Raw genomic sequence first — 17317 nt, 5'->3', positions numbered from 1 at the left:
AAATATGTCAGAATTTCAAACCTTAACATGACCAATTAAAATAATAGGTTGACGTGATATGACACATTTTGACACATTATTAATTAATTAGAGAATGGGTCGACACAACATGATCCATTTCAACGGCCAATTTTATGTAAATGGGTTAAACTGACCCAAATAACCAATTTGACCTAATTAATAAAATTTTACATGATAAAACTTAAAATCACAAGGTCTCCAAAAAAATATAAAACTAACTCCTAATGAAAAATATCAATATTTTTCATATTTTAAAATCCAAACAATAAAAACATCCAAATTAAAATCAAATATGACAATCCAAACAATAAAAACCCCAAAATCAAAATCCCAACAATATCAAATATTAGCAGAAGTCTAAATTTACAATCCAAATAATACAAACATAAGCATATTGTAATAATATTAAAGTTACAATCCCAATAATAATAAACACAAATCTAAACGTTTGATTGGTTTATAGAAGGAATGGAAGTGTCCTCCTTAGTCCTTACTCTTGTTGATATCCAACTTCATAAAATCTTCAATTAACAAGAACTTGTTCTGAAACTTGACTTAACATGAAAAATACATACTCCACAGTTGTTGTGGCCCCATGTATTCTACGTATAAATACATACTCCACAGTTATTGTGGCCCCATGTATTTTATACAAACTTGACTTAACATGAAAAATACATACTCCACAGTTGTTGTGGCCCCATGTATTCTATTTGTCACAATACAGTTAAATACATACTTCACAGTTGTTGTGACCCATGTATTCTATGTATAAATACATATTCCACAGTTGTTGTGGCTCATGTATTCTACACAAACTTGACTTAACATGAAAAATACATACTCCACAGTTGTTGTGGCCCCATGTATTCTACGTGTAAATACATATTCCACAGTTGTTGTGACCCCATATATTCTACACACTCAATATGAAACGTGACTGGAATACGAAAGGACTGGAACCCTGACGTAACATAACGTGACTTGAACATAACTTGAAATATATGACCAACTTGAGATAGAAACATTTCGTAATATGGCATAACATATAATAGACAACATATTTAACATGACATACTTGCAACAGTGAATATTACATGACTTAACATACATGTAATAGATGACATACTTAGCATAACGTACTTGTAATGTACAGTAATACATAACAGAATATATTATGTAACAGATAAAAATTGATGACAGAATAAATTCTGTATAATAGACAATTACGTGATAACTTGGCATGGCATGACATATATGATAACACACATACATACACTGTAGTTCCTTTACGTAGCACACATACACAGTAGACTGCTAGTAAGTTAAAAGCTAACTTACCTCGATCTCCGCATTTCTTATAAAACCTCAAGCGCGATCACGAGGAACTGTAATTAGTGATTTTAAAAGTTAGCACTAAATCACTAATAACTTAAAATATGTAAAATACTAACTTAAAGAGTAAAATTTTCATTTTACTCTCTACGTGTAGGAAAATAACCGTTTTACTCTCTACGTGTAGGAAAATAACCGTTTTACCCATAACTTAAGGATTTTGCATACTAACTCGAAAAGTCACCAAAATTTTTTATCCTCAACTCAAATATCAATTTAGAAAAATTTAAAACTAATCACAACTATTAAAACTCCATAGGGCCGAAATTCCTATATGTTATTTCCATTGATTTTTGTTTCTAACTTGTTTTGATTAACCTATTGATCTATAACTTATAAAGGTGTGATCTTCAAACCAAAACATCACATGGTTTAAAAAGATGTCCTAAAACATATATAAACTTCTAATTCAAGATCACATGGTTAAAAATTAACCAAAACATAAATTTAGCCAAGAACATCCACACTTTGACTTATTTGAATATCTCTTTGCATAAAATTTCATATCTTTGAAACTAACATCAAATATCTTCAAAATAATAATATAACATGTATATAAGATGCTTAGTATCTTCCAATAAAATTATCAAAGTCATTGGAATAAGTTTAGACCACCAAAGAGTTAAACTTTCTCAAAACAGAAACTGTTTTTCCTCTTCCAGTTTCTAAGTTTCTAAATCTAAGAAAATCTTTCATCAAAACCTTTAATCATGCAAAAATCCTCAACCAATAGTCATATATACATGTTAAAAATACTTCATAAAAATTTCGAACCCATATCTATCTATTAGCTTGGTCAAAAACTCCAAACTATAACATATTCTCCAATTTATCTCCCAGAATGACCTTTCTATAGTTTACATAATATTTGACTGATCAAATGATTTTCAAATGGGATAAAGAAGATATCCACATAAACTAGACTCGAAAAGGAACAACTTATATGAATGAGACTTTATGATAAAATACTTACAAAAGCTTAGAAATGGACGTGCAAAATAACTCCTAAAAGCTGTCCGAGAGAGAGTGTTTGGTATTCTTTCAATGGAAAGTGTAAATGAAGATAATTTCGTGGGGGGGTGGCTGGAGATACTTATGGATGAGCTATGGAAGAGATGAGGCTGGAGTGAGAGTTGAGTGTAGGTCTCTCTTACCCGGAGTGAGAGTTAAGTGTAGGTCTCTCTTACCCGGAGTGAGAGTTAAGTGTAGGACTCTCTTACCCAATAATATCTACAAAAATCATCTCAAGATATTTTTTACCCAATAATCTCCATAAAATTAGCATAAGATATTTTTATCTAATAATATCCACAATTTTGAACCGACATTTCGTCCGAAAATATGAAAAAGTGTTATTGCGCCATAAGACCTTAAATGATCCTCCGAGTCTAATATCACAAACCATAATACATTTTGACACTTCTAACTATCTCCAATAATCAAAAACACACTTTTGATACCATAATGAGTAATAACACTAACTATGTAGTTAGACTAAAACCTATATGATTAATGGATTCGTGAAAACTTATAGAGTCTTCACGAGGTTCCTAAAGTCAATAGAAATTCCACAATTGAATTTCTAGCGGGCTGTTACATTTACTGCACTCCAAAACTAATCGATGATATACCCATTAACACTAAAGGTTGATATAGATGCAACTGTAGAAACAGAAACATTCAAAATGTCAAGAGTCATATAAGTAAGATTAGGATAACGAAATTCATTTCCTTTCCAAAAGGAAAAAATATCAAGTGGAGTACTTCTATCTACCCTCACTTCATCCAAATAGAGCTCCAATTGACTTTTTTATATGTGGGTAGTAAAATCATCAGCTTGAAATGAATCAAATTCCTATACATAAAAATATATATATATATTTCAAGCCAACATGATATAAAACAACAATATAATATGAATCTTTAAAAAATGAATTTACCTTCATTACTTGTCTAGTCCCTCTACTAAAAGATCTAAATTGAATTTTCACAATACTGTAAACATCTTCAATTAGCTCCTCCAATTTCTTTCATTCATTTTGCTTTCCATTCCTCACTTTAAAAACTTGCTAAGATATCTTCTAGCGCATCAAAGTAAATTAAAATATCATTTTCGCCTGCTGCCTCAAACATCTGACATTAAAAAGAAAACCCAACTTGAAAACTAGTTTAGCAGCAACTATAATGTCTACACAACAACTATAAGACAACAACTGAGAATGTGTTTCATATGGATTAACAATTTTCAGCAATAAAAATCTAAAATTTGAATCAATCTTGGATATATAACAGCCCAGCTAACAATATGTAACATCAATCGATATCTTAAAATGAATTCAACCATTTCCATTGCTTTCTAGTTGCACAGAAGTTAGTAATGTTGTATGAAACTACCCCAGGATCTAACAATTTAGAGTTTGTTGGATATTGATTTCATGGCCTAAGACTTTTGCTTAGTACTTAGTTGTGAGGAATATGTGCTTTTCTTATTGAAATAGGTAACCTATTCTAAATTGGTTAAATAGCAATAAAGCAATCCGATCTGAAACACTTCCCAATATGGATCTTGTAGGGAACTCTTTTGGAAATAAAGTGCATTGGTCGTAGCACTATGTCGATACACATAAATTCTTGCTCTGCTCTGTGTAGCAAAAATATTTAGGATTTCATTTATCAATTAGATCAAATTGAAAAAAATTTAACAGCAACTAAACAAATTGAAAAGAAGAAAAGAGGTGCCAAAGAAAAGAAAAAAGAGAGAAACACAAGCTTCTAGCTTAGACTCTTCATATTTTTCTTATAGTTGCATTATGATTCTCATACCCAAAAGCAACCCAAAAAATATGTAGCCAACCAATCGAAATACTTAAAAAATAACCCAAAAACCCACACCAAAACCAACACCAATATCATACATTAATCACAAATCAAAGGGTATTTAGCAACTATTCATACCTTAGAGGTGGGACTGGGAGTGGAGGCGGTGTGAGAGAGTCGAGACTAAGAGAGAGAGAAGGAAACTAAGAGAGGTCTGAGTGGGGGCAGTTGGCGACGTGAGAGAAAAGGGCAACATGACTAGATCTTGGGGGTAGCGTGAGGTGAGAAGGGCAATGAGCTACCAATAGTCATGACTTGTGTGAGAGAGTGAGAGTCTGAAAGAGTTAGGGTTAGGGACCGGTATAGTGTATATAATATTTAAGTTTAGGTTTTAAAAAAGATATAATTGTAATTTTGAGTGAAAATGCTAATGGGTCACTAACAAGTTGACATGTTATTGACCCATTTTTCAAATTGTGTCTTAACAGGTCAATATTTTTTAACTCGAATCCGTTAACATCAAATCCAAATATGTTAATTTCATGTTGTGTTCATATTATACTAACGGGTCGTATCACATATTAACACCCCTAGGTGACTCTCAAAATTTTGTGAACGTTGTTCGTTTTAATCAAGAGTTGTTTTCTAGCTACGGTCTGATGATTAAGGAGATTAAATCTTGTTATCTCATTTTAATTTCTCCAAGTTTCTCCACGTTGGAAGACAAGACAATTAGGCAACACATCTCTTAGCGTGTCACACTAGAGTTGTGGATAATAAATACTATTCAATGGTGGTAACAACCTCCTACTTTTCTTGTAAGTAGAGTGGCTATAGAATATAGTCTTTTACATGGATCATTCATCTTCTCTCTCCAGAGTCTCTCTACACCTCACAGTGAATTTCCACTCCTTAATAGAGTAAAAACACTTTCTTTACCCATCTATCAAAATAAATTAGAGCTATCAAGAATCACCCATTATCCAGATTAGATTTTCCTCATGATAATTGACTCTCTAATCCAACAAACGGAAGAAATGGAAGGATCTTAACCTTGCACCTGCTATAGAATATTCAAAGGAAACCACAGAATTGGCGTTAGTGGGAAGAATTGTAGCAATACATCCCCTGAACAAAATTTCACTGCATGCAAGCTTCAAAGCAGCTCGAAATTTTATTAAAAAAATTCCACATAGAAGATCTAGATGTGAATCTTTTCCTCTTCACTTTCCAAACAGTATAAGACAAATAGAGGATCCTTAACCAAGCTCCATGGAACTTCAAGGGATATTTGTTCATCCTCATGCCATGTGGATTCAGGCCATGGCCTTCTGAATCCACATGGCATGAGATAAGTTTAAACATTTCCGTTTTTCATGTTCAAATACATGAACTCACTTTGGACCACATGACTGTTGCAAATGCCACAAATATTGGTAAAGCTATTGGAAATCTACTGGAGATGGAAGTAGATCCACACTTTGGGATAGCTTGCAAAAAAATCATAAGGATTAAGGTTGAAATAGATATAACAAATCCTCTGCATGGGTTTGTTATATCATCCCTAGAGATCACAACATAGATACATGGGTTTCATTCAAATATGAAAAGTTGTCAAATTTTTGTTATGCATGTGGGAGGCTAGGCCATTCACAGATCTTTTGCACATTTCTAAAAATCATCCCTTCTCAACTACCTTTTGGTTCATGGCTTAGAGAAAATATTCACAACATAGGGGTTAATCTACCACCACAACTATGCCAAATAATTATTTAGACATCAATGCAACTGGACCAAATAGTAGAAGAGGATTTTCTAATTGATAACTTTCAACAAGTAATTATGGATGAACAACACAACCAGTCGGCAGCACCAGCTTCAGAATCCTTCATCCACCACCAGTTAAAAAACAAAAGTTGCAAAGCATTCAGGGAATCAGAGTTTATGGCAGATACAAAAAAAGGCAAAGGAAAAATCGGTGAAATAAAAAATGCTAGGAAAGGAAGGTTAGAGGAAGAACCATCGAAGCTCACCACTTACTCCATCAGCGTAGGTACAATCCAAAAATGGAAACCACCGTATTTGAAGTTGCCTCTAACCAGTAAAGTCCCCTTTAATTTCTCGAAACCGATGAGAGTTTCTTCCCAATTAGAGCTTCTCTTCAACACATATAAAGCTTATCAAAGGGAGTTGACCCAAATGCTCAAAGGAAGCAAAAACCCCCCTTCTAAGCCAAAAAGGAATGGCTTATTACGGTGGTTTTCTTCCTCAACGAACACCAAAACAAGCAATCACCATTTTCATCGATTCATTGTTCAGCTGCTTTCAACCATGTACTGTTGACATTAATTCCTCATCACCAACCGCTCAAAGAACATTCGGTTTGGGGTTTAATTCTTACTCATGAACCCTTTCCCATTAATCATTCCAAGTTTTAAGATTTCACGGTTGAAGGCAAACCAGATCTCCTACAACAATCTGATGGATTTGGCGCTTCAAAGATTTCCGTATCCCTCTGCACTTAATAAGGATGAATGGCATTCTCAGTGGAGGAATTTACAAGCAGCAATGGTAGGCTATAAGGCTCAACAGGCAAAACACTTCAAGAAAGACTGTTCGACCTAATAAAGTGAGCCCATTGCAAACTATAAAGACCAACCAGTTGAAGGCTTCATTATCAAAGAGTAGACCCAGTCATCTTCATTAAGCCCTCTGAACCCACTGCATGAACAAACAAATGATCCAATAGTGAATTACAAACCTACGAGCTGGCTTTTAAAACCTCTAGAGATTACAGAAAAAGAGAATGCTGCCTAAAGAAACATCCCTCGGGCAATGAGATTTTTTGAATTTCCCTAATGCTATCTTGCTCAAAAAGAGTTAGCATTTTCTAAGTGTTCCAAGAATGGGTATTTGGATTAATCAGATCAGAGACTCTTAGAGATGAAGAGGTTTCACTATTTAGGCATAGAGGGTTTGGCCTAAAATTTTCTAAAGTTGGGATCCATGGATCTGACGACACTTTGACCAATATCCCATTAAAACTTTGGAAGCATGTACCTTTTGTTAGTAGCTCCCTTGTCTTCAAAATTCCTTTCCATAAACATGAGTCTGTCGATTTTGGTGTTGCCTGCGAACAAGAAGTTGTATTTAGGTACTTCCTCGACAAAAGAGAATGCCACATGCTTGGATTTGTTTGGCTCATTTCCCATTCTATTTTAGCTAAAAGTGCTAAGTTCATATTTTCCATTAGCCTTTCTTTTTTTTGGTTGACAAATTGATTTATGAGATTTCAAATTTTGTTTATGCTTTGATCTTTTGTCATTCCCCACCAAGAATCTTTGAAGATTGTATTTAACGATTTATATAATTATTTTGGTAGTATATGCATTTACATTTGATATGAGGGGATTGTACTTGCCACTATTTTGATTAGCATTGTTTTTCCTACCTGTGATAGTAATTTTGATTTCCACCCGTCTAATTTCTTGTTGATATTTTCCAATAGTTTTGTATAGCTTTCTTTCTTTGATCTTCCAAAAGAGTTCAGGATTCCTAAGTACTTCATCCTTGATGATGATTGTTTGTATTGCATTTTCATCAAGATCTCAGCTTTTGTAGCTTGGTTGGTATTTCTGGTGATGTAAATTGAAGATTTCTCCTTGTTGACTCTCTAACCTGACCAAGCCCAGTATTTCTCTAGATTGTCAATGATTGTTTGAGCGTTACTCTCATTGGCTTTTCCAAAGATGATTAAATCATCTGCAAAAGAATGAATTGCTTGATTTGGATAAATAGCTAGAACAGAAAGTTTACTATCAAAAGAACTTACCATATTGCAGCAAAATCTTCCAATGTACCTTTGCCAAAATTTTCTAGTCCTTCCATGGGAAAAATCTGGAAGCTAAAAATTCATGACCGTCATAAATTAATCGTTTGAAAAATTATAAATAACATAATTCCAACCAAAGAAAGATTGAAATATTTCCATATTTATGATAAGCATGCTTAATTGATTAGGAAAAAAAAAAGAGTGGTTACAAATGCTGTAGTCAATTCTTGTGTTTAATTTTTCATGTTTGTAATGTTATGAAAGACTATGTATTTGGTTTGCCTATGAATGAAGTTTTTTTCTCAAAAAAATTCCTAGAGCGCACAGTTAACATCACTTAAATGATAATGTTTGATAAATAAGACTCAAATTTTAAAATTTATATTTCAAATCAAATTATATTTTATAAATACTTTACTAGATGTACTCTATATATCAACTCGATAATAAAGAATTTCTTTCTTAGATATATAATCCATCCCATCTCTTATATTTGAATTAGAATAATAATTGGTGGATATGATTTTTAATAATTTACTAACAAAAGTGATGTTATATGGATATATGCTTTAATCTGAATAGAATAAAGAGTTAAATAAAACAAAATTATATGGCCAGATTCGTTCGACAGACATCTATATATGCATCGTATAAAGCAATTAGTTCCGGCAGATTCTGTTTTGTCGTGATAAAAGATATGGGAATTGATTCCCAAAATAATATTTCTCTTTTACTCATTGTGAGTAATGTCACGTGTAATAATGAAATGTATGTGTTTATTTAAAAAAAATTTATTATTAAATTTTTTTTATTAATATGATTGGTTAAAATAATTAATTTATATTAAAAAAAATGATGCAGTCAATTATATTAATAAAATGTGTAAAAAGTACGTAAAATTGATTCATATAGAGTTTTTTATTAAAAAATCAAAAATTCTATATATAATCACTTTTATATATTCTTTGCATATTTAACTTTTTTAAAATTATAATGAGTTTCAATAATTCATTTATTTGGATATTTGGAGGCTACCCATATGATATATCTTCTATTTTGTGCAAAATGACACGTAAATGCATAAATCAATGTGACGAGAGTGTCTATATACGTAATTAAACTTTTGGGGTAATTAAAGATTTCACATATAGAAACTAATTTGAAAAAAAAAAAAAAACTGACCTTGTCTTGTTAACCAAATGAATAAAATCAAGATCATAAAATGATGAGAATATCATAATTTTAAAAAATAAAAGAACAAAAATATATGAATGTATTAGTCATCTTTGATGGAGGAATCACCAATTATATATCATCGTTGTATGAGGAGTTGAGAATAATATTTTCCTTAAATATATATATATCTATATATATATTAATTTTAACCATATTTCGATAATCTTGATGTATGTATGTACATTTTTTTTCCTAAGCAAGCTTTCATATATATATATATATTAATAAGGAAAAATTACAAGAAAATTAAGGGGAGTATTTTCCACTATTAATATACAGAATACTATTAGGAATGTTATCTAAATGAATTCTACCAAACTTAAAGTTTGTAGCAACTCATTGCGCCACTAAGTGCACGAATCGATTTTGAAATCTATTAATTTTTTTGAAATTTCAATCTTTGCGAGATCTTAATGAGCTTGCAATGTCTTTAGAGGTCGGAGCGATTTGTCAAACAATATCCTTTTTGTTGATGGAAGAAATAATTAACTGGGAGTTCTCCACTAGAGTGATAGATGGATAATTAAAGTGTTCCGTTATTTTTAGGGCTAGCTTTGTTGCTAGAGCTTCTACAATTACTGGAGTCGTAGTTGGATTTTCCTCAGTATGTTTCAATAATCTCATCTTTTGAGTTCCTACTTACTGTTGAGACTACAGATGAGGAATTTCTGACAACTGCATCCAAAGAAATATAGATTTGGTTTTGGAGTGATTTCTACCATAATTTCTTAACTGAGGCATTTTGCTTTTCTTGTCAAGTATGAAGATTTTCTTAATATGAGAGTTCAACTCTTGCAATGCTTTTTAAAGAGAGAGGCTCGTATTGTTATGAACTAAGTCATTCTGAAACCTCTAAATGAAATCCATGATCAATATCATAAAAAAGTTGAAAGCTTGTTCATCTTGTGAATTGAGACCTAACTTCTATTTAGGATTTAAAATGAAAATGAACCAATCATTCATAAAGTTTATTGTTAAGGAGAAGAAATTTAGTGGCCATTTACCCTAGCTTCACAATATTTTTGAAATGAGATATTTAATAAAGAGATGTAGAATAATTTTTTCATTCTCGTCGCAAAGAGGATAATTTGTTAATGAGATATAAGGGATGAATTTTTTTAATCTTTATCTGATTGAAAGAATATCACAAAGGATTTTCTACAAAAAGAACTTGTGACGATATGGATTTTCAGGATGGCTGTTCGGATATTATTTGTGACATTGGATATAAGATAATGGGCTGATTTAACATAGAATTTACAATGAATTTTGTTATATATAATCATAGTCGTATATTAATTTATATATTAATATTAATTTATTCATATTTAAAATTTAAATTAATATTATTTTTAATAAAATTTATTTTTTAATCAATCATATTATATTAATATATAAATTAATGCATAATTATACTTATAATTATATTTTTCTATCTACAACAGATGTACGTACATGGCGCAACCCTACCATCACAATTTTGTTTTTAATTATTTTCCTGGAGATCGAGCACCAACCGTTTGACACGTTGCCCCGCATTAAAGGTGATGTGCCAACCTCGCCAACTCCTTGTGAAAGTCGGCCACCACCTGATCTGATCTCATCTCAGAGATTATTCCTCGCAAAACATAAACCTTTCATTATCAGACTGTTTTTTTTTTTTTTTTTTTAAGTAATTATCAGACTGTTAATTTACCCGTAGAGCAACCCCGAGTGTCGGTAATTACACTATTTTAGGTAATGATAGGCTTTATGCCTTATCATTACCCTTTGAAATTTTTTATTTTTTTATTATTTTTTTAAATTATATTTTTAACATATTTAATCATTAAAAAAATTTTAAAAAAATATAATTTTGTTAATAATTATTTCCTTAATTATTAAATAAAATTAAAAATTAAAAAAAATTAAATAAAAATAATAATAAATAAATAATAAAATGATCTCTATCATCTCCCATCTTGGGAATGATATTTCTGGTTGAAAATTTCCTTCCAGCCTTGTTTCAAAGGCGCAGCTGCTTTATCAGTTGTACTTTCTGGCTAAGGTGGTACGTCACATCGCATGCCTATTCCTCTTAAAATGAGTATAGATTTGAGTTTTGCGTAAAAAACAAAAAGGGACTTGCCAAAAGATCCAGAAATAGATCTTATCATATATAAATTTATTTGTATTTATACAGTTCGATCCATCAATTAGAAAAATCTCAAATGGGGCACTGATTGATGCATCCGGCAGTGACACCATTCCTAGGCTACAGTATCAGTGGAGGGTATTTTGGATACTCTCCCCATGAATGAACATGTCAATTAGGAATAATGATCTCTAGGAGTTTCTTCCACTTTACTCTTCGTTAGTGGTCTCATTTCGCATCCCCAACACCGTTCTTTATAGCATTGCTGCCCGTTCCAACTCTCTTTCACCCCCCCAAACATACAAAAAGATTGATTTTTTACCCTTTCTATCTGTTTAGGCCCAATGAAATAAACCTTGGGCATACAGCTTCACAGTTCACATAAACCTTGATGGATGGATGAATGAATGTGAATGATTTTGGAACCCCACAAAATCTCCATCTTCAGATAGACAAAGATGATTGAGTTCAGACCCAGATTCACAGCCGCTTCTCTCATTTGTGTGATAATTCTTGTGGGCTCATCTCTGAAGGCCGAATCAGCCGTAGGAGTGAACTGGGGGACCCTGTCATTTCACAAGCTGAAGCCCTCCACAGTAGTGGATCTCCTGAAAATCAACAGGGTACCAAAAGTGAAGCTGTTTGAGGCAGACCAAGGTGTTCTGGAGGCTCTCAAGGGGAGTGGGATTCAGGTCATGGTGGGAATACCCAATGAGATGCTGGCTTCCTTGAGCGCATCCACTGTGGCATCTGATTTGTGGGTTCGCCAGAATGTGTCCAGATATATGGTTAAAGGTGGTGTTGATATCAGGTAACTTCTCTTCTTATGCTTCCTTCTTGGAAAATTTATAGTTTCTCTTGTTTTTCTCTTTCTGGGGCAGTGTTTTTTCGGGGTCATGTGTGGTTGGTTAGGAGAAAGGTAGAAAAGTGAATGAGAAGAAAATATGAGCTTTTGGATCTTGTTCATTTCGTTGTTTTGGTTACCAGAAGTTGAATGGTTAACTCCACTTAATAAAGCACACTAGTTTGGGCTCAGTGGATTTCCTACGTTTTCTCTGCTCAACCAAGAAAAAAATATTAGCCCTCATCCTATCCTGTACATAACTTAGCTGTATTGTCAGTGTTCACATTATTATCAAGTATGCCATGATCATTTGTTGCCGATGTGTGCTGTTGATATATCCCGGGCAGTGATCACTAGATCTGTGTACCCTGGAATAAGAGCAGCGCCTAATCGAGGATTTCTTATTAATTTGAAATAGTACCCAAACGAAAAAACAAAATGAATATTGGGGGTCAGGTTGACATTAGAAAGCATTTTCTAACAGAAGCTATTTTATTCTCCCATAAAACAAAAATTTTATTCATTATCGAATTATTCAGAGTAGGTGCAAAATATTTGAGAGGCTTGGTTCGTGGGTTAGTCTGATTAATGTAATATCTCCAGTTAAATAGTGTCCTTTTTAGGTTACCTTTCGGGACAGATTGAACTTCTGATAGTTTTATAAGATTTTGGTTGGTTCTAAGGTTGAGCTTGTTCTACAAATGCTCCAAAGTTCAGTAACTTCCTCAACCTTCACCTCGTGGGATTGAATTACAATATTTGCAGTATTTTCCGCTTTTACAAGGGAGGCATTTAAGTTATTCTAGATGTGAAAATCCTCAGAGGCCAGTGACATAAACAATACTGAGAGGCTAGTTATATAAGCAATCCCAAAAGGTTTTCCATGATATCCTGATTTAATTTTTTTGATTTAATAGTAGAGCATCTTCTGCCAAGATACCTGATAGGTCAGAGCATTGGCCCTTTTATGAAAGGGTGTGGAGTCTGGACACCAGATGTTTTCCCGCCAGACAACTTCTTAAAATCTCAAATAATTATCCTTTTCAACATTTTTGAGTTTAGATGTGTTTGTAACATTATTTATATAGATATATGTAGATTACAAATGCATCCTTGAGAAAGGTAATTTTTATATGCATCAGGAGTTCCAAATTTCCAACCAGCTATTCAGCTCTTTTAACTTTTCATGACAGGTACGTTGCAGTGGGAAATGAGCCCTTTCTTTCTAGTTACTCAGGTCAATACGAGCCTTATGTCATGCCTGCACTGCTCAACGTACAACAGTCCTTGGCCAAAGTAAATTTTGCAGGTTATGTGAAGTTAGTGGTACCTTGCAATGCCGATGCTTATGAATCCACTCTTCCTTCTGAAGGGGCATTCCGACCTGAACTAACCCAAATCATGACTCAACTTGTGTCGTTCCTTAACTCAAATGGTTCCCCATTTGTAGTCAATATCTATCCATTTCTAAGCCTCTATGGTAACTCGGATTTTCCACAAGACTACGCATTCTTTGAGGGGACTACTCATCCTGTTACAGATGGGCCCAATGTTTACTACAATGCATTTGATGGAAATCTTGACACTTTAGTTGCAGCACTGAGCAAAATTGGATATGGTCAGATGCCCATAGTTATTGGGGAGGTAGGTTGGCCAACAGATGGAGCCATAGGTGCAAATCTGACTGCTGCAAGAGCTTTCAATCAAGGGCTCATAAATCATGTTCTGAGCAACAAAGGGACCCCATTGAGGCCGGGCATCCCACCCATGGATATATACCTTTTCGGTTTACTTGATGAAGGGGCAAAGAGCATACTTCCAGGAACCTTTGAGAGACATTGGGGTATTTTCTCCTTTGATGGCCAAGCCAAATATTCACTAAACCTTGGTTTGGGCAACAGAAGATTAAAGAATGCAAAAAATGTTCAGTATCTCCCATCTAGATGGTGTGTGGCAAACCCATCTACAGATTTGTCTAAGGTGACAAACCACATGAAACTTGCCTGTGGTGCTGCAGATTGCACCACACTTAACTATGGTGGATCATGTAATGGCATTGGAGCGAAGGGAAATATCTCATATGCATTCAACAGTTACTATCAGTTGCAAATGCAAAAGGCGCAGAGCTGTGATTTTGATGGGCTAGGCATGGTCACTTTCCTCGATCCTTCTGTCGGCGAATGCAGGTTTCTTGTTGGCGTCAACGATGTTAGTTCATCAAGTTTTCAACCTGATTGTTGGTGGAGCATTCCTTGGGTTTTGATTATGTGGGGGTTTTGGTTCTTTGTAATGTGAAAAAAGAAAGGTTTTTTAGGTGGGGTTTTCACGGTTCCTCCATTGAAATTATAAGTGATATACATAGGAGAGAGAATACGAGACTTAAATAGAAAATCAAAATTATTAGGGGTATGTGACTGAGTCCTTGTGTCATGTAAGAAATAGAGTAAACATTTTATGTAGTTAATTATTTATATATACTCCATATTCATACCAGATGCATTCTTTTTACTTCAAAGATATATGCCATACTTGACTTTATAGGCCAAACTTTCTACATCTTTTTCATCTAAACTCTGTTGTTCCAGATGGTAGTGATGACAACTTATATATATATATATATAATATATATATATATATATATATATATATAGATACACACACATATATACTCTGAAAACAACAAAACGTTGGAGGATTCAGTTTTCTACTTATCTTCATGCTGCTGAAAAACCATTTCATAGACGAGAAAAATTTAGATCATAGACAGATTTCACAAAAGTAAATGTTGAAGTATATGGCTCATACAGTAAAAGTAGGCACATTATATACATATATTATTACAAAAGTATATTTTTGTAAATTTTTCTTCAATACGCCCATATGTCTTGGATTAATACAAATACACATTATGTAACTCTACTCTACAATTACTAATAGTGAATTTCCGCACTGCTTGCTCTTGTGGATGTAGGTACATTGCCGAACCACGTTAAATCTCTATGTCGATTTATATTATTTTCTCTTTTGATTATTCCGTACAATTCATCAGTAATTATCGCATGTTTTACAAAAGTAAATTTATAAATTAACATCGCTTATTATAGTATGCTAAATTGTGAATTTTTGTTCATGTAACACATTAAATCTAATCATGTAAGTTTGTGAATATTACTCTTTGTAAAATCTATTCTTGAATATGGCACTTCTCTTTTCAAAATACTTCCACTCCATTAAAATGCAGCAGCCGAAAGGGTTGTCAAGTAAACATAAATTTGGATACCACAACCACACACTGCCCAGGATCTCATTGCCTACAAGGTCCATATTTTTAGGTCGTGTTCTGTTCATGCAAAAACGCCTGTAAAAAATCTTTTATCGTACACGAATTTTAGACTCCCATTAATCTGCAGTCAATATTTCAAGGCTGCAAGTCTCTAAAATATATCACTTTGTATTATTTTCTCTGATTAATCATAGCCAACTTGAAATTTTTCATAATAACAATTGTGGTCCGATAAGCCAGCCAATTGCTTTCCTTGATTATTATTTTTATTTCCTCTCCTACACTTTCCTACCCAACAACTCGTAACAGTTCACGTTGGCTATGGGCTTGGGCTTCCACGCAGGGCTGTTGGACTGGAGTGCAACTTAGTGTATTTTAATTAAGAGTAATGGGCTGAGGCCCCAGTAGCTTTAAGATTACCTATAAGCTTGTCTGTTTAAGTCATGGCACACGAGACCTATTACGTGGGAGGCATTCTATTAGGGAATTCTCACATAAAAGCTGAAAGGGAGGTATTGTTCTTTTTATCCGAAAAGTAATATAATTGTCTTTCTACCATCCTTTTCTTCCTTATGTTCTTGAAGGTTTTCTCACTCTTGAACTGAAATATTTTATTCATGAAAAACAGATATTTCCAGTCGTAAAGTATGTAAGCGACACACACTCCTTTTGAAAAAATTCAAAAGTGATTTAAATGAGATCCAAAAAAATTAATTTTGTAATAGTTGATACCACTATTTTTCTAAAAGAGTGCGTAGTGCTTCACTTGCACAACCCATACGGTTGCAAAAGCCTTCCCGCATTGAACAACTAAAATTCCAAAAATCCAAAAATGTTTCTCATTTCTCACAAATTCTCAGCAATCAACAAATACCGAAAATGGGTGGTTGGGAGGGAGGGGGAGGGGGAACCAGAGCGGAGCCAAGAGGTGGTGGTGGTGGCGGGGACGGAGAGCAGAGTAGCGCTGGGTTTATATATATCCCCATTGGAGCATCAAAAAAGCCAAATGTTGTTAAAAATCAAACAAAGAAATGAACTTTGTTTTCCATAGTACGCTGTAATGCCGATAATTAAAACTAGAGTTGAGAAAACACAAAGTTTGGGAGTCACTGAAGATCATTGGGAACAAGGGAGATCAACGGAAAAAACGAGAATGAAGACACCTATCTGTGCTGAGATTTCTACAGAAATTGATAATCTGTGCTGAGATTTTTGTGGGATTTGTAATGTGTTCATAACCACAACAAAAGTGAGGCATTTGGTCAAGTGGTATGATTCTCGCAGGGAAGGGGGAGAAGTCGAACCGAAGAGGAACTACGTAGATTTCGGACCAAAATGCACATTCCGGCCAGAATATTGGAATCCGGCCAAAATGGACTGGAATAGGCCTAAATAGCTGGAATTTAATCCGGAATGGAACAACCACCTAAACCGTGCTGGTTACTGTTCCAGCACAGCAAATACAGGCCAGAAGCAGCAAAGTGCTGCACTTCCTGAGCCTCACTTGCTACTGCCATGTGCAGCTGATTACCAACCTAGATGGCTACAACCTTTCAGCTCCTGAGTTCAGCTAGCAAGTTTGATTGGCCACCATAGCTGCTCGTATTATGATCAGAAGACACATACAAACACCTACCACATTCTGACAGAAAACCTTAAAAAAATTTCATTTTGTTTTTTGCTTGCCTGGGTTTGGGGTGAGGGAGGGTTGCAACAGCTCATCACCCGATTAAGTTGGTCACTGGAGTCTAATAA

The 17317-nt window shown here is 33.9% G+C and overlaps 1 protein-coding gene across 1 annotated transcript; it reads left to right on the top strand.

Annotated features, from left to right (window-relative positions):
- Positions 1–11473: 11473 nt before the first annotated feature.
- On the top strand, positions 11474–14772 carry LOC122279933 (glucan endo-1,3-beta-glucosidase 5-like). Its single transcript, XM_043090846.1, has 2 exons — positions 11474–12246; positions 13473–14772. Exons 1-2 carry the CDS (start codon positions 11894–11896, stop codon positions 14572–14574), a joined length of 1455 nt encoding a protein of 484 aa, XP_042946780.1. The 5' UTR covers positions 11474–11893; the 3' UTR covers positions 14575–14772.
- Positions 14773–17317: the final 2545 nt, after the last annotated feature.

The sequence above is a fragment of the Carya illinoinensis genome, chromosome 10, assembly GCF_018687715.1.
Source record: "Carya illinoinensis cultivar Pawnee chromosome 10, C.illinoinensisPawnee_v1, whole genome shotgun sequence".
NCBI lineage: Eukaryota > Viridiplantae > Streptophyta > Magnoliopsida > Fagales > Juglandaceae > Carya > Carya illinoinensis.
The sequence above is the reverse complement of the archived record's forward strand: the minus strand, read 5'-3'. Positions and strand labels throughout refer to the sequence as shown.